The sequence below is a fragment of the Pseudorasbora parva genome, chromosome 6, assembly GCF_024679245.1.
Source record: "Pseudorasbora parva isolate DD20220531a chromosome 6, ASM2467924v1, whole genome shotgun sequence".
In the NCBI taxonomy this organism is placed as follows: Eukaryota; Metazoa; Chordata; class Actinopteri; order Cypriniformes; family Gobionidae; genus Pseudorasbora; species Pseudorasbora parva.
The window spans coordinates 4974226-4998150 of record NC_090177.1 but is presented as its reverse complement, the minus strand read 5'-3'; the positions used below and the strand labels follow the sequence as shown (position 1 = coordinate 4998150).

Sequence of the window (23925 nt, the reverse complement as noted above, 5' to 3'; positions counted from 1 at the left end):
GGGTTGAACAACTTTCATTTTTTTAAAGTCGACATTTATGTCATGAAAGTTGAGTCGACGTCGACTAGTCGCTGATGACGTCATTAATTAAAAATAAAATAAACCTGAACCTTGAGCTGAGACTCGAACTCGGGTCTTGTGCACAGCCAGTACTGCCGCTGGTCGTCTTGATGCCCAACGCATCATTTTTAATGGTGCCCGCGGGTGGTCACGTTGCGCTGACAGAAATGTATCGTGGTGCCCCCCTCAGCACTTGGTGCCCTACGTGATGCGCGTGGTGGGAGCGGCGGCACTGTGCACAGCTGATATGGCATATGACACAGCACTGCCCATAAGGTTATTGATCCTACATGACAGCTTTTGTATCAGTTGTATCAGATAAAGTAGCACAATAAAGATTACATGTATGAATGCATTAAGTAAGTGATTGTGTGTGAATTAATTCTACCCGTCTCTCTAGCCTACTATACTAATAGTGAAGCTGTGAGTTTTAGTTATCAAGAAATGTATGCTAGAACGTTTCAGTTTCTAAGCGATTTTTTTGATAAATCACAGAACAGTGTTGACAATACATTTCTGCACTACTGAATGGTTTTGTGAGGCGCGCGCGATCTCCGCGTGATGTGCGATCGGCTATGTGTGTGTGGTGCAATATGCAGCACGCAGTTAAGTGCGATGATTAACTTGTGTATAATAAGCGTGCATTCTCCCGATCAGTTTTGAGCATCTAGATGGTACTCAAACATCTTGTGGAGAGCTCACGGAGTATGCATTTAATTGTCATTTTTAACTGTTCAAAACTGAGCCTGCGTGTCAGGAATTGCTTATCCTGTTGCGCCCTCTGTAGGCCAACGACTAGTCGACGTTAAGCTTAAAGCGTCGTGACGGAGCATTAAGGTCGACTAGTCGATTAGTCGACTAGTTGGTGCAACCCATAGGGTGTACACTTTGCGAATTCAGACACTCGGGAGGTTGTGAGATATTGCAGACGCTACGAGTCCGTTAATTTGATAATCGCATCAAATCAGCTGGTACACGACACGACTGCACTGCACGGCGAGCCGGTGGCGATCACACAAGCTTTCGCATTAAACACAGAGACTGGAGCTTTCAATGTTGCCGCTATAGCTTCAGATACAAAAAAGAAAGAAAAAATGTGTGCAAATGATTTATTTGTTGAAAAGCAGAGGACAGTAGCCATTCCTTTCAAATGAAACAACCAAAGAGTGTGTGTGTGCCTGTACCATAGAGCGTACAAAAATAGGTGTGTACGCTGCATGTTTGCAGCCACTGAGCTATAGACTAATAATACTCATAGATCGAGCCTATGTGACGTGGTTGTGCATGATTTGTCAATAGGAGACACCCATACGCTGGTGAAAATCGGGCCAACTCCCTGAATTTTTTAAACATGCTTAACAATTATCGTAAGGTCGGGAGGTGCTCCTAACGTGCTTGGCTCGTTTTGCATTTCCTCTCACACACTGCAAGCCACGACCATACGAGCATCCACAATGTCAACGCACTTTCTCCCGAGAGAAAAAAAATCATCTGCGAGTTTGTACGACAGCAAAAACCGCACCGTGTACGCCCGCCTTTACAGTCTCCTTTCGTCTGCAGTCCTGTGTTGAATCGTTGTTGGATGTCGACTGCCCCCTGTCATGTTCCCTGTTTACCTTTCCTGGTATTTAGGTTTATTTCATGTTTGGTCATTTTCATGTTTAGTTAATGATTGTGTTATTTTATTATTTACAAAAAACTTCTCTTTCTGTGAATGAGTCCTCGCTCCCTTTTCTACCCACTCACCCCTGACAATAATTATAAGTAAAATCTACTTGATTCTGGTTTGTGCAAGTTTATTTTTGGTTTTTATTCACATATTCTAATCCAGTAAAGGTGAGACAGGTGTGATGATTAGCGGTCTTGAGTTTTTACCTTTATAATGATAGCATGGGCTAAAAACTGGATAGAGTCTCTCAGTGAAAGTCTGACCAGTGAAAGAGTAGATAAGAGATCTGGACATCACGTCATAAAAAGAGACCAGACCCTCCTCATAATCCACAAACACACCCACCTTCTCAGGTTTCTCTCTCAGAGATAAAGAGACAGATGTATGATCACAAGCTTTATAATGATTCTTATTCCTCAGAATCAAAGACCAGAATCCATAATCAGGACTCAGTCTAAGTTCCCCCATCCTGTTAATGGATTCTCTAACCACTCCTAAATCCCACTCCGTCTTTCCCTTCACCTGCACCTCATAGTAAAATCTCCCTGAACTGAATCCCTGCTTTGAAAGAACACTCAAATCCTCATCAAATCTCTTTGGGTTTTCTGGGACGTCCTGCTCAATGCCTCCATCAGTGACTTGTTTTCCATCATCAGACAGGATGAGAGATGGATGTGCTGTATCAGGATCCAGAGTCACATCCACTGAGAGAGATCAGACATTATCAATCAACTTCAGAACAAACATTTACAGATGTACAGTATACAATACAGATTATCAAGTGTATTAGTGCTGGGTATCGATTCAGATGTCCCAATTCGATTCGATTTCGATTCACAAGCCCTCAAATCAATTCGTTTTCGATTCTCGATTCGATTTTCGATTTCGATTCGATTTTCAATTGCGATTCGATTTTGGATTCTCGATTCAACTCAAATGAATATAGATTTAATACAAAAACTAGGTATTTATAAAAAAGAACAGTGAACATAAGTGGATAATTAAAAAGAAATGAAGAGCCACACACCTGTATATTAAACTTTTTATTTTAGGTAACGTTACACCCGAGTACATTAAAACAGAACGCATCTCTATATTTCAAATCCATAAAATTTTTAAAGGCCCGCCACATTATTCAATGTGTTGACGTAATTTCCCCTGAAACGGCTTCAGCTGTTAGCAGCTCCTCCCCTTTTTTTAAACGGCCAATAACATTTCGTTAATATACAGTTTGACTAGAGCGCAAGAGCGGATCTTTGTGTTTGGTAAAGCCTGTTTCCTCCAACACTGTTCATCATCATAATCTCCTCCATATCGCTTTGAAATGCAGCATTCTGTGCAGAATTCAAATGGGTCGATATGTTTGTTGTCTGCGCCGACTCGCGCATATGATCTGCGCTGCGCTCTCGTGTCTGTAGTCTAACTTTAGACCAGAGCCGTTGGTGTGTGTGTGTGTGTGTGTGTGTGTGTGTGTGTGCGCGGCGCTGCTGCGGTGCGTGAAGCTAACATGAAAACAGACTTCATTCGCCTCAAATGAAAGCATATTTACACTGAATCGTTTCCTATCACATATATAGTGTGTTATGTGCCTTTCACCATGTAGAAATAAGTAAATGTGTGTGAACAACTGACCGATTTCAGCCGCCGCTTCAGCAGCGTAAGGGGCGGGGCTTTAGATTCTAGAGAGCATTTTGATTGGTCAGAAGATTTGACGAGAAAGTGAAGTCTGCGATGATGTCACCAAAATCTGAGATTCTTTTTAACGGAAGTGAGAGACTGTAAATTTTGAATGCTTATATCTCCTAAATGCAAATTTTGTCATAGTTTTGGAACATACCAGCTTATTCATAACTTTAAGGCTAACACAGTCATACTAAAAGCTATTTTGATTTCAGTGGACCTTTAAATACAATTTTGATGCAACTTTATTCTAAAAAAAAAAATATCTGAAGCATTTTATGGATATTTTTATATATTTATTGTAAAACATAAGGATACTGGGTGATTTTTTGGCAATTTTCAGTACACAACAAGCTTTTCTTGCAATTTTGCCGCTTGTCATGTGTGCATTTACTTTTCATACGTGAGAAACGCGTTCATATATTTTTTTTACAGTCTATGGTTAATTCCTGGACACTCGTAGTTGCCGTGGTAACGGACAACAATACCTTACAGTGCTGACTTAAGTTGACTGTGGACTAACTGTTATTTGAGGAAATCTGTTTATAATATAAGCTATTAGGGTTTGAATTATTGATCCTGCGCTGTATATGGACTATAATTTGAAAATGTCTATAATGGCTAACGTACGTGATTAAGTGACTGCTCAAGTTTGATCCTAAGGCAAGCATTCGCGTGTGTGTGATGTATTTTTAGCGGTTGTGTGCTCGGCTGTGTGTGTGTTGTAACATCAAATGCTTCCGGAGATTTTTAGTATTACTACAGCATTTCACTAGCCTGGATGCCAGCCAAACTTAGCCCCGCCCACAATTTTTTTAGGTCGGGTGGTTCGGTCTGGCCTCGATCCATAGAGGAGTAATTATCCCCGAACAGAAACTGTTGAAATACTTGAAAAAAGAAACCTTGAAATCATCAGGGCGGGCTTTAGACGATGATGGACAGATGATCAACAGTAACGTAATCATCACGTCATCAAAGGGGCTTGGATTATATTTGTTCGAATCTTAAACGGAGAGCTTGTTCATATCTGCATTCACCTTCACAATTTCTCTCAGAAATGATGATCATGTTGGGGAAGTACTCTGTGTATCATTACATTATTTTATTTTTTTAAAACACCAGCAGAGATCATGTATTCCAGCCTGATTTCAGCACGCGTGCAGACAGGGTTGCCAAGTTTTTACAACAAAATCCGCCAACTACTAGCCCTAAACAATAGCTTCTCAGGGGGTTCTCCGGGGGGAAAATGGCGTTTGGGGGGTAAAATGTGTGTTATTTTGGCAAGGTTGCTGCTAAAATGCGCACTCATGGGTCTATATATCACATAATAGTCGCTTCAACCCGCGGACATTGAAAACAACCCGCGGAAAAACGCGGACTTGGCAACACAGTGCAGTTGAGCTCTGTTGACATTTGACAATGCGTCGCTTCGTTGTTCTGATTGGTTGTTGGTCTATCTAATTAAAGTCTTTCCTGGTTCGGTTGAAACACCCCATAATTACAGCCCAATGGAGCATCAGACTCATATTCTGACTAGAGCTGAGTATGACCACGTCAGGTTAGCATTTCACCTCAGCATTATAAAAGGCGACAACGCACCGGAAGCTGCCATTTAAACACTGAATGGATAAATGATGTGCTCCTGTGTAAGATCACGCAAGGCAAATGGATGACATCTAGTGGAGAAGACTAGTAATTAGATTTACGTTAATCTTATGTTCCCTTTCGAAAGGGAACTCGCGCTGCGTCAGCTGACGCTACGGGGAACGCCTTCAGTGTGACAGGTGTCTGAAATTGCTATCAAATCACAACCCTACTGACCGTCGGCAGCTGGTGATGTCATCACCGTGCGACCAGGAAGTATAAAAGGGCACCGTGCCAACATGACGCTATCCTTTCGTTCTGGCTCGCTAGAAAGTCTTTCTAAAGTGAAATGAAGTGCACACGTAAATCCAAGGGAGCGTACAGGAAGTGCGCTGATCCGTGTCCCAGGTTTCTCACGCCTGAGGACACGCACACCCTTTGTGTGCTCTGCCTGGGGGAAGAGCATGCGCGGAAGGTTTTCAAGGGGGCTTCCTGCGCAAACTGCGAGCGTTTTCTGCTGAGGACGCTCCGCTCTCGCTTGGCCTTCTTCTCGAGGGATGAAGAGCCAGCATCTGGGAGCTGTCCCGCTCATGCCGAGACTGAGCGGCAACGTTTGTCCTGGGGCTCCCAGATGGATCTGGCTCATCGTCTGGAGAGCACAGTGCTCGCAGACGATCAGCCAGGTCGCGAGAGCAGGCTGACGGAGGAGGAGTCGGATGGAGACTCCTCCTCTTCGTCAGCCCGTGCTTTTCCAGTCGATCAGAGGATGGCTGTGGATGAGGAGGAAAATGAGGCTGAGGCCGAATCCTCCCAGCCATCCTGCCCCGTGTATGGGGAGCTGCTGAATGTGATGGGGCGCACGACGCTGAGACTTCAGCTGCCGTGGCAGAGAGCCAGGGGAGAGACCGCCCGCCCTGACAGATTGAGCGATCGGTTTCTCCCCGACCATAGCCGCCCAGCTCCCGGGAGCCTTCCATACCTCCCCGACCTTCACGAGCAGGTCGTGGGGGCATGGAAGAAACCCTACTCGGCGCGAATACTTCGACATCAGCATTTTAATTTTGCTCCAAAGAGCTCCAGCCCTGCCATCAAAACCATTAAAGACAACTTCGCGTCTTAATGGCAGGGCATACACGTCGGCGGGTCAGGCGGCGGCGGCCTTGCACACGATGTCTGTGTTGCAGGCTTATCAAGCTGACCTGCTGAGGGACCTCGATCAGGGGGAGTGCCTACCCCCTGATGCGACGTCTGAGTTGCGCTGCACCACAGATCTCTCTCTCCGGGCGGCCAAACAAACAGCAGTCGCCATCGGACGGTCGATGGTGGCTATGGTCGCCACGGAGAGGCATCTGTGGCTGAACCTGGCGGACATCGGGGTGAAAGAAAAGGCCTTTCTCCTCGATGCCCTGGTCTCGCCCTCTGAGCTTTTCGGTGGCTCGGTGGTGGGAAAGTTCAGAGAGGCGAGGGCGCGCTCAGCGGCATATAGAACGTGTATTCCGCTGAGGTCCGGGGTGGTGCCCAGGCAGGAGGGTGTCCCTGGCCCTTCGAGATCTGAGGATCATCGACTGGGCCAACGCAGCAGCGTGGCCTCTCGTGCGCCCCCCTCCGTGGAGGAGTAGGACGCAGAAGAGGCGGGACACCCGCAACAGGAGGAGGGTCATCGGGGAAAAGAACCGCTTCCAGCACCGGAAGCAAGGTGGTGAGTCTCCGCCCCCGAGGGTGCGGAGAACGTGATGTTGTGTCCCCTCCTTTGTTTTCTGTTGTTTTTCTTTTCTCTCCCCGGGCGCGCTTTACACCAGGCCGTGCCGGCCGATGATGAGCGGATGTGAGACTCTGACGGCCTGCCAGGCCGGTGTGTGAGAGCGCCCCACCCTCAGGTTAGTGCGCCGAAGCATGCATGTTACATGAAGCGATGAGGCACTGAAGACAGCGGGTGAGTCCCCTTTTAGGGCAAACATTCTTCTTTTCAATGCCGTATGTTTGGACTCTATGCTTCTCTGAGGGATGTTTTTTCTGCAAAAGAGTGAAGTAATGTAACAGTTGGAGAAGTGGGCCTGTAGTTCCCCGGTAAAGGTGGCTAGAACGATGTTTGTATAAACACAGAGTGTTTATGTAGGCTGTATGTTTGCTAGTGTAGCAACAGTAGCTTATAAGGCTGTTTTTCTTCTGGATATGTGTAATATGAGCAGTTGAGGCCACCGCACATGCTGCGGGCATGTAGCGGCGATATAAACTGATGTATGTTCTCCTAGCAAACTTTTTTAGCTGTAGCCACCTCTGGGTAGCGTTGGCACCTCTGCTAGTGAAATATCTAGATCAGGGGTCTCAAACTCAAATTACCCGGGGGCCACTGGAAGTAGACTCTGGGTCAGGCTGGGCCGCATCAACCCCCCCAACAAAAAAAGAGCACAACTTATCCAATCTTTATTATTAAGAGTTCTTCAACATGAATGTTTCTTCTGAACTTGAACATTACTTTCTGAACATGAATGGTTCATATAGGCTTCTCTTGCCTACTCGTGTTTTTTTTATTTTTTTATTGCCAATATTTTTGAGATTTTTGGATCTGATTATCCTTCATCCTTCGCACCTATCTATTACCTAATAAATATGGCCAATAGAAATGAAATCATTATGTAATACTGAAATAATAAATGTTTTTATTTGTATTTAAAATAATAGACTAATTCAAAGCAAGGCCATAATCAGGTCAAACAGAACAGTGAACGAAATTCTAGGTCTAATTTTAGTTGGGAAATAATCAATTTGGGACTATTTGCAAACAATATTTGCATTAATTGTCGTCAAATATATTATTAGTCCCGAGATTATTCGCATGAGTGAATAAATACGTACATCGGCTGCTTATATTTGAGTTCCTCACTGGTCTAACAGACGACTTTTAGTAAATCGTCTCAAATGTTCAGAGTTTTAATCCGCTCATAGTTTTCTTCAAATGTTCATCAATGGTTGTATATTAAGAGCATGGACACGTTGCATTTTGTGTGCATTTGTGTGTGTGCAATTTAGTTTTGTGATTTCACCGGAAAGAATAGTCTCTCTCCGCAACGGCATTACGCGATATATTGAAGTGCTCGTCTGTGTGTGTGAAGACTGCGCGAGCGAGCATGTGCGCGGACCAAAAGAGAATGTATATCCCGTCTACTTTGATGTGATTGGCCATTTGAGCGCCGTTAAACCACATTCATTTCGACTGTCTGATTAGCCTATGTTCATGTCAATCACGAGGTGTCAACCAATTATACTGCACGAGAGAGGGCTGAGCTAACTCTCTCATATACACACACACGAAGTGAGGCATAAAGCGCGGCACAGGCACACGCAACGACTCTGCCAAAAATGGTTTTCAGGGCAACGCGCGGTCCACACTAACACTAAACTTTGATGTCAAGTAGGGGGCCACAAAATATCATCCTGGGAGTTTGAGACCCCTGATCTAGATGAATATGTGAGGTTAGGCTAGCGCATGAACTACAGTAAGGTCTGTCCCAGCCCTTTTTAGGGCCTTTGTTTGTGGGATTATCAGACCGATGCTAGTGCATCAAGTTGGCCTAGGCTGTTGATGGGATGGCGGTGGCGTCTCGCGGTGGCATATCGCCCTGGCAGTTGCCCCGGGCTCCTGTCGGTAGTCCCGCAGGAGCTCTGTATCCCTATCCGGCCTCCCCGCAGTTAGGGTCGTCCGGCCAATGCCCACCCCCCTTCTGCATTTGGGGGTTGTTATTAATGCAAAAAGGTGTGTAGCAGAATGAATCGCGACTCAGCCAGTGGTCGTGGGGACGGGGTAGGCGTCTCTTCGTGGTGCGCAGTTAGACTGGTTTTGCTAGCCCCGCCCCCCAGAGCTAGTGCGGACGCCACTTCTGAGCAGCCCCCCGGCTTGGTTCAGGAAATGGCCGGTTGTGCGTGTTCTATATCTTTCACTTCTTGCTCTGTGTCTTCTGCTTCACCTTTTAGGGCTCGGGTTGAGCTGTACTTCGCAACCATCGGAAAGCATGGGTTGGCAGGATGCTCCCCTGGAGCCGAAACACTGTCACGGCTGACACCCTTGCGCGGACGGCGGACCGCTGGACGACTAGACGGCCGCCCTGGAGGCAGGTGGCGTAAGTTGTACTCCTCTCGCTTTAGAGGGTCCAAAGCGTTTTATGCTGAGTGCACTGCTGTGGGCATTGTGTTTTAGGTCCACGCTGGTAGGCGCTGCCTGGGAGACTGCGCTGTCACAGAAGGCTTCTACGGGCCGCTGGGACGGACCGTCTACAGAAGGCCGAATGGCGGGGAGACGCCAGTCGAGGCAGTCCAGGCAGTTAACTCTAGGTCAGGTGGTAGGCCTCAGTAGGCCTCCCTGCGGGTGAGTTCGTGGCCCATGTGAGCCGGGGAAGGTTCTCCCCAACGATGTCGGCTGCACCAGAGGCTGGCTTAAGAGCTCCCCTCATTGAGGGTCATCTGCGAGCTTACGGCCGCTTGAGTCTGATCAGATGGGCAGGACCCCCTCGGGGCCTCCCGGGTAGATCAGTCCATAGGCCTTTTTAGGCCTCCTGAGCACCCCTGTAATAAATGTGTTCAGTAGATCCTAGGATCGAGCAGAAGAGACTCCCCTCGCTGGCAAGGGTAAGAAGCACTAAGCTGAGTACTGCTCTCCAGGATTCCCGTCTCCGAGTTCCGGTCTGAGGAGGACATTGCCAGTTTGCAGTCCCTCAGTCTGGATGCTCATGAGTAAGAGCGATGTCCGGAGGCTCTGTTTTGACAGACAGGGTTGGCCAAGCTGGAGTGTCCCACAGAAGTGATGCCAGGTGAGGCCTCCCTGGTGGCATTCGGTGAAGGTTTTCCCGAATTAGTGACGGCTGGGGCGCCCTTGGGTCCCCTAGCCACATTCCCTTAAGGGACTCCTTCCTTCGAAGTAGTAGGTCCCAGGCCCTCGAGCAAGCCGAGAGTAGGAAACCTCAGATAAAAGCCAGGTCAGTACCTGGATGGGAGACCAACTGGGAAAACCAGGTAGCTGCTGGTAGAGGTGTTAGGGAGGCCAGCAGGGGGTCTGTGTGGGTCCTAACGCCCCAGTATACTGATGGGGACACTGTACTGTCAAAGAGCACCGTCCTTCGGATGAGACGTTAAACCGAGGTCCTGACTCTCTGTGGTCGTTAAAAATCCCAGGATGTTCTTCGATAAAGAGTAGGGGTGTAACCCCGGCATCCTGGCCAAATTTGCCCACTGGCCTCTGTCCATCATGGCCTCCTAATCTTCCCCCTATCCTGATTGGCTTAATCACTCGGTCTCCTCTCCACCAATCAGCTGGTGTGTGGTGAGCGTTCTGGCGCAATATGGCTGCCGTCGCATTATCCAAGTGGATGCTGCACATTGGTGGTGGTTGAGGAGATTCCCCCCTTCTATGTAAAGCGCTTTGAGTGCCTAGAAAAGCGCTATATAAATGTAATGAATTATTATTATTATAAAACTTGATAAGGTTCTCTCTTATGCATATAGCATGGGCTATGACCGTAGGGGATGATGTCACTGGCAGCCTGTGTGGCTAGAGGGGGAGTGGTTCAGACTTTCTGCGAACTCTCGTCCAGGCAGTTCTCACTGCCAGTAAGGGGCCTGCACTCCCCTCAGCATGGCGGCGTGGGTATATTGTTCCCCGTAGCGTCAGCTGACGCAGCGCGAGTTCCCTTACCAAAGGGAACGTCCCCGGTTCCGTATGTAACCTTAGTTCCCTGAGAACAGGGAACGAGACGCTGCGTCACATGGCCATGCTTCAAGGTGTGCCTGCCCACAGTCCCTTCAGACGAAGCGGATAGCGTCATCTTGGCACGGTGCCCTTTTATACTTCCTGGTCGCACGGTGATGACATCACCAGCTGCCGACGGTCAGTAGGATTGTGATTTGAAAGCGATTTCAGACACCTGTCGCGCTGAAGGCGTTCCCCGTAGCGTCAGCTGACGCAGCGTCTCGTTCCCTGTTCTCAGGGAACTAAGGTTACATACGTAACCGGGGACGTTCAATGTTAGCGGAAATATATATGGAAAAAAATGATTCGTGGCCTATGAGAATCGATTCTGAATGGACCAGATTTTAAAAAAATCGAAAAATCGATTTTTTTTGCCCAGCCCTAAAATGTATAGAAGAAAATGGTGTCAATCACACTGTACCTGCAAACTTCTGCACAAACTTCAACCCTGTGAACACAGATGACATAGAATTTACAAAGACTGGGTTTAGTAAATTATTTGTATTTTGCTAAAATGGCAAGTTTGTTACGTTGTAGTTATATTTATGAAGAGTGTGATCTTTTGCAGACAGAGCTAAACAAATTGTCTGTGGTGATCACCAGCAGGTCACCGATGCAACATTATTTTTTAACCCATAATATTCCTTGAAAAACATATTTCTTAGTTACTAACAATATCTATATAATATACACAGTATACACTATTCACATACCAGTCTGACAGAGTTTTTTATTTAGAGTTGCATCTTGAGTTTCCTTCAGTTTAATCAGAGCTCTATTCAGAGAGTTCACATTCACATCAGAGTCAATCCTGATCTCAGTCCAGTTCTTGTTGTGTGGACGACTGTACAGGGATGAGTTCATCTACAGCAGGAGAGAGAGAGAGAGAGAGAGAGAGAGAGAGAGAGAGAGAGAGAGAGAGAGAGAGAGAGAGAGACTGTTAAAGGACTTTTAGACTTTTACATATGTTCATTATTTATAAAGAAGTTAATTCACTGTTCTATCCTGGAGCTGTTGAGGCAAAACATCACCATACTTCCCATAGTTGATTATTTTATATAATAAAACTTTTCTGAAATATTTAAATAAATGAGGCATTGTCTAATTAAACATGCACTGATTAGATTAAATATTCAGATCTGACATCTGAAGTGTTAATAGGAAAACAATGCAACAGAATTTGATGCAGCTTTACATCTGCTCTGGTGAAAACGGTAATGTTATCCAGCCAATTTCAATTATCATATAGTGTCGTTTCAATGAACCACTAAAAAAAAAACCAGATCACCGGTTCTTTTACATCCTTACGTAATGACGTCATTTATATCATCCCGGCGGATGAAAAGACATTCAAACACATTCATATAAAGTATTTGTAATCAAAACTTAGTATAGTAATAATTTTTATTGTCATCATCATCATCTTGGATACGTTTTTTTAATTTATGTTTTGCAAAAGCACTCAATACAGCCACTGTCGTACAAACACTGACGTTTTACAGGGATTTTAAAAAAATGTACACTGACATAACATAAACTTAGAAAAATCCTTGGTTCACCCGTGCTCATATTATCAGCATCAGTTTTCCGAGAAAAACCGTTCAGTGACGGCGCAGTCATGCATGCTCACCATCTCAGCTCATCAGTTCTCAGAATCAAACATGTCCGAAAGATCGAACGTGTCTGATAGAAGCGGTTCTCGATTCTGTACTGGTGATCCGAGAACCGCTACAACCCGTTCCTGACTCGAGAACCGCTGTAGCAGTGTGTGTGTGTGTGTGTGTGTGTGTGTGTGTGTGTGTACTGAGCTGCGAACTGCTGCAAGATGAATATGTAGTCTGACATCGAACCTAATGTTTTGATTACATTTTAAAATGTGCATCGACTTAGATATTAAAATAAATACGAAAAAAGTGGTTCCTGAAAAGATCATGCATTATTGATAAAACAAATAAATGTTTAGTTTGACCGTTGTACAATCCATTGTTTCCAAACTTTAAGTAATACAGTGATAAGACAGCTTTATGTGATGATGTTTCCAAACGTGATTTGTTTTATACACTTGAAAGCTGCATTTCGTTCCTCTGAACAAATGACACGAATGCTCAGCTCATCGGTTCTACGTATTGAACGTGTCCGAAATGAACGGTTTTCGATTCTGTACTGCTGATCTGAGAACTGCTGTACGTTTGGTTACACGTGCATGCTCAGTATCAGCTGCTCGGGATCAGCATCAGCTGCTTGCTTTGCAAACATGTCTTCAGGCCAACAAACTTATTTGATAAAATCATCTAAAAAAAATCCAGACATGGTCTTAGAAAATGTTTCATAAAATTTCACAGTTCAACAGCCTCAGATTTTAAATAAATCATGACCACACTTGTGCCTTTAATTTAATTGTAGTTATAAGTCGTTATACTACATTCACATCATATTTTTATACATGAAGAAAAATATTTAAAATATTTAAAAAATATCTCTATACTAATAACTGTCTGAGTAATTCTGAGTATTCAGCTGTAAACTCTCAAGTGTTGGCTTTCTAAATATATATTGGTTATGTGTAGGGCTGGACGATATGGCCAAAATTTATATCACGATATATTTCTTAATTTTGGTCGATACGATATAATTTCGATATCGATATGAACTATATAAAAGCTTTAGAAAAACTACCAAGAACTGCCACAAGGGATTTCTGTACCTACAAACTTCTGAAAAATGAATTTGCCAAGTCTATGAAACCTCCTCCTATAAAACTATATAATATTTCAGAAATAAAAACGGTACAAATAAATTAATGTTCACCTTTTATTTGTATTTAGCCTTTATACAAACAAGAAATGTGAAATCCCCATCAAATAAACAATACTCTCACTTCGCAGACGCAGTTTATTGAGCATTTTTTTTTTAAGTTTTAAATTTCAGTGAAGAACGATTCATAGCGCTATATTCTCCTTTTATGCAAAACTATACCTTTATCTACTGATGCACAAAAAATAAATAAAAGAAGACTCAATCCAGTGGCCTATTTGTGCTCTGTTTGAGATGAGTGCACGCTGCTTTTTGCAAGGCTTTAAACACGAGCAAATGATACATTATCGTGAAGCCATGTCTGACCGTCTTTCACAAGCATTGAAAGGTAATTTAAACGAGAATGAACGCATTGGTTTTAATACATGACATTGTGTGCAAATGTGGAAAGTATTAAAACAAATGTGCCACTTGCCTCTTACATAAATAGTCTACATGGATTATTTTTAACGCTTGGCATCGTATTGTTAGACATTAGATTGATGCATCTATGTCGATGTATTGTTACACCCCTAGTCGGCACCTCTCCGGCACATTTTGCAGCACACTGAAACCTGAAGTTTAATATCAGCCCCATTCGCACGGGATTCGTATTATCTGGGGACCTTCTATCCTATCCTTATCTTTCACGAAGAATAAAGTCTGCATTCATAATGTGCACCGTTATGATTCCCGTGCAGCCGCGCCCACGTGGATTATACTTTCACTTTAGAATGAGTATCAATTTGAGAGTAATCTGATTGAATGGTGTGTTTAATATTAACATCAATACTGTTCTTAATGAAAAACATAACAGAACAGTATAGTACAATTACAATCTTGTTTAAATAGGTGCTTTTACATTTAGTTTTGAAACTGAATCTTCCACCGTATATTGTCAGCTTCTCACTCAAGATAATTGAAATCTGATTCCTGCCGCTGGTCTGAGCTCAGTTCATGGCGTCTGTTCACTAACTGAACGAAATTATATTTATTTATTAGGCTACTGTAAAATAATCAAAACGATATCGATGCCTGTTTATGATTTCATACAGCTATCTATAACGAAGTCTTGACATCATATCCGGGAGAAGTCAGTAAATTCGAGTTAAATCACAGGCTTTGCTTATCCCTTGCGAATGCGCCACCCAAAACTCAGATGTGGGAGTCATTTCTAAATCACAGAGGTCCCTAGATAATACTAATCCCGTGCGAATAGTGCTTTAGATAGACGAACCACTTCCACGCCACTAAAGAAAGTTAGTCTTTCTTCTCTTATCAACTATTTATTTCTCTTTACTTGTGGAAGCTCGTTCAGTCACATTTGTGTTGCGGTCAGGGAAACTCTCTTTGTAGCTAAAACGTGCCGCGTTGGATCTATCAGCCTACTACTGCTGAGCACTGGCTGCGTGTCCGTGGTGTACGTCATCACGCAAGAAGCCAATCGTGTTCTGCTCTTTCTGATGGCATGCGCCCTGAACGTCAGTCATATCGAAATATCGGAAATGTGTTTAAAAATCATATCACCGTTATTGAAAAAAATGATATCGCGATATATATTGATATTGAATTATTGTCCAGCCCTAGTTATGTGTATATTCAGAATAACGTACGAGTAGCTGTCTTTATACTATGAGTATGTTTAAAATCAGGGGGTGACAGGCAAGGGGTTAAACATCACATATATTTAAAAATCTTGCTTATTACTTACAAAGCACTAAATGGTTTAGCTCCCCGGTACTTAAGCGAGCTCTTAACACATTATACTCCATCACGTCTATTGCGGTCTCAAAACTCTGGCCAGTTGATAATACCTAGAATATCTAAATCAACTGCAGGCGGTCGATCCTTTTCCTATTTAGCTCCTAAACTCTGGAACAGTCTTCCTAGCATTGTTCGGGAAGCAGACACACTCTGTCAGTTTAAAGCTACACTGTGTGATATTTTCCCCCATCTAGCGATGAAAAGGTATCTGACCATCCAGTGAATATGAGTTTCTGTTCGTCAATTCTGATTTCATTTTAACTCCTACGGTGGCCGATTTAGTCCAAGATTAACACGGCAATCCCCCTCTTCACATTCGACACGGTGCCATTGAGTGTTAAAATGCGAAAGGCGAAGCTTAAATTTGTGGGTATGTCCCTCTTTGGCTAATGTACTTTCAAGATGGAGGGGCAACATGGCGACCAGCATTCGAACCCCTCACCCGTATGTATTTTCAATGGCATATTATAAACTTACGAGAATACTTTATAACTTGAAAGAAGTAAATATACATTAATGAGCACATATATTTTTGAAAGAACAAAGTGTTTTTAGCTAAGAATAAACTAAAATAGTTACACAGTGTAGCTTTAAATCAAGACTAAAAACTCATTTCTTTACTATGGCATACACATAGAAAATGTTTAACTTTCATTATTCAAATTGACTGATTGTTAGGCTGCATTAACTAGGTCAGCCGGAACCGGGAACACTTCCCATTGCACCTGATGTACTCGTTACATCATAAGAAGAGTGGCATCCACACTAATGTTAGTCTCTCTGTTTATCCCGAGGTTTACTGCAGTCAGCCGGATCCAGGCCGTGTCCGGATCGGATGGTGGACCTGTGTCTGGACATGACCAACGCATCCTGGAGTGTCTGCTGAGCCGTGTCAATTGGTGTCTCCTTTGAATTTGCCTCACCGGCACTTCATCCTCAATAAACCTGTCTCCAGCGCAATAATGCAGATCTTTCAAGTAGTCATATTCTTGTGTAATCAACGCGCCATCCTCAGTAAACCCGTCTCTTGCGTGATACCCAGAAAATTTGAATATTCCTATCTAATTTGATTTATGACCTGCAAGGTTGCCAGAATAATAATCATACACGGTGTGTTAATAGGCCAGAGGAGAACTGGCACCCCGACTGAGTCTGGTCCAACATGCCCTGATGGAGTTTGGGTTCCTTGCCACTGTCGCCTTTGGCTTGGCTTGGATTGTTTGTAACAATTGTCATTGGAGTAATAGACCAAAAACAGAATATGATCATGTGACTCAAGTCCCCCAGCTCTGGTTTGTCCTGTAATATAGTATATGATGACTGATGAGACAGATGTTAACAGACCTGAATGAGGTGGAGATGATCGTCAGTGTGTGAGAGCTGCTCTATCTCAGTGTTTCTCCTCTTCAGCTCAGTGATTTCCTGCTCCAGCTCTTCAATGAGATCTTCAGCCCGTTTCTCTGCTGCTTTCTGCTGTTCCTCCATCATCTCCATCAGCTCAGACTGACATCTCTCAATGGAGCGGATCAGATCAGTGAAGAGCTCGACACTGGAGGATTTCTCTTTATCTGTGTTTCTCTGATGAATGAGAACAGTTAAAAATGTTCTATTTGTTAATCGATTACGTATTCACATTTTATTTAAATTAATACTTCACCGCAAAATGAAAATTATCACATCATCAATTAACCTGTCACTTAACTCTTTCCCCACCAGCGGCTTTTTTTTTTTTTGTCAATCACTGCCAGCATTTGTGATAATTTTCACAAAATTTCCATCCCAGAATAGAGTTTTATTCTATCTTAATGCATTCTTTTTTATCAACTGGGTAAGTTTCGCAAAAAGCAATATTTTGAGCAAAAATGCATATTTGGATCAGATTCAGAACGATGATTACAACATAGATGGAGTAGATTGAGTTCATCAACATCCCCAAAGCTTTATAGTCCTATAGCTCACCCTGGGTTGACATTTCATTAGGGTAACATTGGCAGTTTTGATTTATATGCTGTTTAATGTTTATTGCATTATTTTACATATGCATCTGCTTTCATACTTTATGCAATCGCTTGTTTCTGGTTCTTCTTTACCTGTGTTTTGATCAGGAGATCCAGTACTCTTTCAGAAGATTTTCTGCCCCCTACCGTATAACAGTGAAACCACAGAAAGCTGTAAATTTTCGTCAATGGTAGGGAAAGAGTTAAATTGTGTGATTTTCAGTGTAAAACTAAATAAATGTTCATGCTACTCTTGAGGACTAGCTGTCAAAACAATCCAATAGAATTGCATACTCAATAAACCAAGATTTCTAAAAGATGACAGAACTGTCAATTTATTCTACACCTTTATTAATTAGATTGATATATTATGATGCATAACATTTTTAAGATGTATTTTTTTTATATGATAATTAGAGAGTGAGCAGAAAGTGAAATGGAAGAGGGGGACAAAAATGACCATTAGAGAGGATATGAACTCGGGCTGATCAAAGCACAAACCTTTCTCAGCTCTACTGAGTGTTTGATCTCTTGAATCTTCTTCATTCTGTCCTGGATCATCTGATGAACGTCTATCTGTGTCTGAACCAGCTGATTCTACATACAGAGGAAAACACAGACAGATGTATCACTGAATATAGCTTTCCATCTTCTGGCAGTCTTATTTAATAAAAATTAAAAAAATTGAAAGAATATATTAATTCAAAATTATAGTTTTGAATCTTTTAGTCCATGTCTGACCGTTTTAGCGTTTTAGGGGTAACAAAACAAGCTTTTATTAGATGTAATGAAAGACTACTGGATTTAGCTGTGTTTTTTTTCTTAAAGGGACAGGTTCTTCAACATGTCAAGACACAGGAAAGAAAACATTTAGGTTACTAATGTAACAGCATTCCCTGAAGGAGGGAATAGAAACGTTACGTCAGACTGAACTGACATAATGGGATCTCACCTGAGTGACTTTTACCAATCAACTGTCAGTGGTAACAGAACAAGCCAATACACATTGCCGAGTGAGAATGCATCGCAAGCCCTTCCCCGCTTCCGGGTACATAAGGCAAACTCTCACATTAAGCTTTCTGCTGAGGAGCCGAGATGAAGTCCCTGCCGTTTCAGCAGAGGTACATGAGTTGTGCCGATGGGACATAACATCCCTGTTACCTCTTTAAGGGAACATTAGTAACCCAGATATTCCCTATCAGTCAAGTTCGATGTTACTTTAATCTGAACTGACATTTGGGATCCCTTTGGAAAGTGCGCCCCAAGTAAGTCGCCTATCCCCCTGCACCTGTTGGGGTGGAAGAGAAGAAAGGACATGGCTTTGCACGGAAAATGACGATCGCTTGTGTTCCTATTAAGTGAGACTACTTGATAACACTGGGAAAACATGCCTATTTCAACTAGAAAGGAATTCTACGGAAACCACATCCTGCCTGTAGGGAGGTAACGTAGACTGACGATTTGGGCAGTGCTACATATGAAAGATCTCTGTGGTAGAACCTGCTTTGTTCAGGGGTGGAGTCAATACTGTTACAAAGTTGGCAGAGGATCACAACATATAGCCATCTAGTCTAGTACATGGGCAACCAACCAGGCATACACACAAGTACTAGACCTGACGTTAGGATCTGACTGCCGAGGATGCTGAAGGAACTCCACCAGGGTTACACAGTTGGGGAACCTGAGGAACAGAATAGGTACTCGTATCCTGTCCTCAGAGGGGAATGGTGCAGCAAAAGAGCCAGCTTACCCGGCATATTACCTGTTTGTACCAATACATGGGAAGAAACCGGCCACACTCTGAGATTGTAGAATCTCACTAATGTGTTAGGTGTTGTCCAGGCTGCAGCTCTACAAATATCTGCCAGAGAAGTGTCATGTGCCAACTTCCAGGAGGAAGCAACACTCTGTGCAGGACAGGTTTCATCGCCTGTCTGCATTTGTACTGCAGAGAACTGCTGAGCAAAATTCTCAAAAGAGTTGCAGAAGAAGCCGGCCTAGGAGATGGAAGAGTCGAATAATCGACCTTTGTTGACTTCCTTTATCTCAGACAGGTTCAGCAAGAGATGGCATTCCTGGACCACTAGCGTGGACATCGTCTACCCAAGAAACCGCATTGACTTTCAACACTCTGAGGGCAAAGGTCCGTCGCTGTCTACAACTCCTGCATTAACTTTGCACCAGAACTACCCCTCCTGCAGCTCTTTTATTTTTTGACTTCACATACCAACAGTAGGTCTATAGCGTAAAGGGCAGAGGCGGTCCAGCAGCGTGTAGCCGAGAAATTAGAGGCCTTGGATGGGAGACGCGAACGACCCCACCAGGTAGAAGCATTTTGCAGGCATAACTGCATGCTCCACCAAGGGGGATCTCCATGTATCTTTTGGCCACTCTGCCATCAAGGGTAGTGTGAGCGGAGGAGGTAGCAGAACGGTTTCTGGCCTTCCAGAAAAATGTGCCTTCCACGTGTTGTGACCTCCTCATGCACCTTCCAGGAATAAAGGGACCAGATTATGAAGCTGCTGTGCACCGTGCACCTGTAATCCTCACACTGCATTAATCAAAGTGGCTTTCTGCTGCACAGAAAGACCAGATCAGGTAATAGAAGAGGGGACTCCCCCTTTTTCAAGGTATCTCAGTCTTTATCTCAGCATCGCAACGGTCATCTTCCTGCAGTGGAAGACTCATGAACGAATGCAACCTCAGCATGCTCGAGCTCAGATGAGGCCAGGAAATGACCACATTCAGAAACATCCGGGTGGAATGGCATCTGAAAAAAAGATGCAGCGTTAGCATGTTTACTCTTTTACATAAATGACTCTTTAGATGTTGAAGTGCCCAGGGGTACAGCCGGACCAACACAGGAAAAGCTTCCCTCTTGTTCAATAGACTTACTGAATGATGATTTAAGAGCAGAGTGAAACAATGTCTGCTCTGCTCCGATGCGTAAGATTAATGTGCGAGTTTGCATGCTGCCTTATATAACCGGAAGCGGGGAGTGGCTTGTGGTGCAAATCTCACTTGTTGGCTTGTTCTGTTACCACTCGAAGTGATTGGGCTCTCAGGCAAGATCCCTATATGTCAGTTCAGTCCGACGTAACATTGAATGTGACTGACTGATAGGGAACTGCATTTCATGGGATGTTTAAAGTGCTTTGTCTCTAACTCTTTACCTTCTTCTCTCGACTCTCCTCCTCTATAGGAACAGTGTTGTGAGTCTTGTGTTCTCCTTCAGTGCAGAAAAGACACACACACGTCTGATCATCTCTGCAGAACAGCTCCAGAGGTCTCTCGTGTTTCTGGCATATATAATCCTCCAGATTTTCAACAGCATTGATGAGTTTGTGTTTCTTTAGACGTGGGACTCTGAGATGAGGCTCCAGATGAGAGTCACAGTAAGAGCTTTGACACGTCAGGCAGGTCTTCACAGCTTTCTGCTTTCTTTCATCACAGAAGTCACAGAACACCTCAGGTTCTCCTGGATTGAGCTTCTCCTTAAAGTGTTGCGCAACCTCTCTGAGTGTTGTATTAATCTTGAGATCAGGTCTTTTGATGAATTGGTCTTTACAGAGTGGACAGAAGCAGGTCTGTGTGTTCGTCCAGCACTTGCTCAGGCAAGATCTGCAGAAGTTGTGTCCACATGGAGTGGTGACTGGATCAGTGAACAGTTCCAGACAGATGGAGCACTGGAGCTCCTCATTTAGTGCTGGATCACTGGAGGATGCCATGACTGAAAAGATAAGTAATGAGATTATATCATGTACATCACTGAAGAGAGCAACTTTGATAATTACATGCACTGAATAAATTAGGCTATGGATTTTGCATGTTAAATACTCAGTGTTGGGGAGTAACCAGTTACACGTCATGGAGTTACGTAATTTAATTACAAAACAAATGTAAATGTAATCTCAGTTACTGAGAAAAAATGTGTAATTAAATTTCAGTTACTTGTGAAAATTTTAATGATTACAAACGGGTTACGTCTGAATATTTTCTGTAAAAAGCTAGGATATGTTGAATGACATTAGTTTGTTGCTTTGCCTGTTTTTGATGAGCGCGAGTTCTCCTGTTGAGTAAAGCGATGCTATTCTGATGCTTTTGATTGGTTCTCTTGTTTGAATTTGCGGTGCACAGCATCTGTCAATTACCGTATTTCCTCAAATAAAAGCCTGTAGTCAATTAAACGCCGGGCCTCTGATAGTGGCCAGGGGCGTGGTCAGCACAAACAAATAAAGGTCGGTTTCAAATAAAGGCCGGGGGAAAAGGTGTGGATAATCTCCTCAATGCCGTTAATTTAATGTGCATTCAAGTTCATCGTAATGTTCAATAGGGTTGAGCCATGACGAAACCATCCTGATGCCACTCGCCCCGATGCGACGTCTGTGAAAATGCCGTGTCAGGCAGGCTACAAATATCGATCTTCACAATGCGTGCGTCTTAATCAGCTCCCTAGTTCAGTGGTCAGGGCACTCATCAGGGAGTCAGCCCATTGACTTACCCGTGCTGATCAGTGCCCTGACTACTGAACTAGGGAGCTGATTAAGACACACCTAATATTAGCCTCTCGTCTCTTTTATGTCTTAAGGGGGTCGTACACAAGCCTCAAAGCTCAGCTCCGCGCAGCGCCACGTCTCACGCCTTGTTTATACTTTCGCCTGTCTCCGCGGCGCGAGCCTCCGCTGACTGCGCGCTCCTCCCCAAACGGACGAGGCGTTTATACTTGACGCGCTCGCCCTTGTGCTATTCTTTAAAAAGACAGAGGGCAATTCGGAGTAACTGTTCTATAAACCAACAGGAAAAAGCATCCAGAAGAAGTGGGCTAATGTACACAGGTGATGATATTTATTTTAGTACATTTCACAAAAACCACACTACAAAAGAATCGTTTAAAACTCAGTAAACCTTGGCTTGATATTATTAGCCTACTTGTGACATGAGAACAATATATGCACTAAATTAACGATCTTTAAAATATATCCTAATTTCACAAACCTTTAGTGTCGTGATTTATTTATTTATTTATTTGATTAAACATGGATCTTTATTTAAAAGCTTATTTCTGCTTGTGTAGGCTCATTCAGTAAATATAAGCACCTAATGTACAAACTGGGGGCCGGTGTGATGAGACGTCATGCTCAGCTAGATTCGCCGAGAACTCGTTCATCTTCAGATGTGGAGCTGCGTGCGGAGTAACAAAAAATACGTATTATGTTGTTGTATGGTGTTTTTTTTGCAAATGTTTCTTAAATAAATCCATGATACTGGTCGACTGGAACGATTACTTTAAATTGAAAACGGTTTACTTAAAGAAGTTATATTTCAAACAGATGGAATTAGAAATACAGGCCTGCCCCTAATAAAAGCCTGCTTAAAATAAAAGCCAGTCCCCATCGGCAGTTCAGGTAAATAAAGGCCCCGGTCTTTATTTGAGGAATTACGGGACAACAGTCCACATTGCCACTGAAAGAATTAGGCTACATAATTGCCACCATGGGACACAATGAAAATGGGTTCCAGTGCTGGAAATTTCAAAATAATTTCATGCAGAATTCAGAAAAGGGCACAAATATAATTGTATTAATATCTGTGTTCATCTCTGTATTAGTCTGTCCCGTTTTGACTTGCAAAACAGAGTTATTTAACTACACAACGACTGTTCATTGAGTCTAAACAATATTTTAGGTGGAATATAACCTTAATAAAAAACTATGACAGCTCAGTCTGTTTGAATGTATTGTATCTTCTTTTAGTGAGAAATCAATATTAAGTCTTATATGGTATAATGTTTTCCCTTCATACAAAAAGTGATAAAAAATACTAGTATGCAGATTTTTACAAATAGTTTGTATTAGTAAGAAGAAAAACATGAAATGAAGTTAGAACCACTGTAGTCTCATGGCTTATGTTAACAATGTCTTTTCTGGACCTTGAAACTGGTAATTAAATTGCTGTCTTTGGAGGGTCAGAGAGTCTCGGATTTCATCAAAAATATCTTAATTTGTGTTCTGAAGATGAACGATGGCACTGCAGCTGAGTACTATTGAGAAACTAAACTACAGAAACTAAATAAGCGTCTCTGGGAGCCACAGTGCAGCGAATGTAACTGGTTTTTACAACATTTTAATACCATCATAAGAGCTTTTATAAAAGACAATGAAATATTTTGTTTAATGGAGTTATGATTCACACTGAACTGTTTATTCTGTCTGTCGTTCACGTACTTCCTGTTTCTGATATGTGACATGAACACAGACTTTGATTTTACAAACTTTGTTATATTGCATCATGGCATTAAACTAGTGAACTTACATTTCCATTGCTTACCTGTGAGTGAATATCAGATTGGATCGTTGATTTCAGCGTTTCTGAGTGTTGTTTTGAAGAAGTTTCAGGTTTTTCTGTTTCACTTTCACTGAAGTCTTTACACATGCAGTGATGTCATAGAGCTCCGCCCATAATCATGAATATTAAGCAGTTCCTAATTCATCCCTGAGGAAAACAGTGTATGAAACTTTTAGAATATGTGTAGTTGTGATTAGTTCCTTCATTTTGTGTTTGCTCTGGACGGTGTGTGAGTCTCAGTGTGGACTGACTGGAGGAGAAAGCGAGACCTGAGCCCTGATCCTCCAGAGATG

General features: G+C 43.1%; 2 protein-coding genes across 3 annotated transcripts in view; both read right to left on the bottom strand.

Moving 5' to 3' along the window:
* Nucleotides 1–23719, bottom strand: part of LOC137078301 (E3 ubiquitin-protein ligase TRIM39-like) — a 163873-nt gene extending 140154 nt beyond the window's left edge. The window contains exon 1 of the mRNA XM_067445478.1: nucleotides 23615–23719. The gene's annotated coding sequence lies outside the window, so the exon portion shown is untranslated. The remainder of the gene's footprint in view (nucleotides 1–23614) is intronic.
* Nucleotides 944–23754, bottom strand: LOC137078298 (E3 ubiquitin-protein ligase TRIM39-like). Of its 2 annotated transcripts, XM_067445475.1 has the most exons (8): nucleotides 23615–23754; nucleotides 20461–21017; nucleotides 19989–20057; nucleotides 17789–17884; nucleotides 16635–16868; nucleotides 11447–11597; nucleotides 11155–11181; nucleotides 944–2433 (listed from the first exon to the last, which is right to left on the bottom strand). In XM_067445475.1, exons 2-8 carry the CDS (start codon nucleotides 21013–21015, stop codon nucleotides 1883–1885), a joined length of 1683 nt encoding a protein of 560 aa, XP_067301576.1. In that variant the 5' UTR covers nucleotides 21016–21017; nucleotides 23615–23754; the 3' UTR covers nucleotides 944–1882. The 2 variants fall into 2 exon arrangements, with proteins under 2 accessions (XP_067301576.1, XP_067301577.1); XM_067445476.1 differs by lacking the exon at nucleotides 19989–20057.
* Nucleotides 23755–23925: the final 171 nt, after the last annotated feature.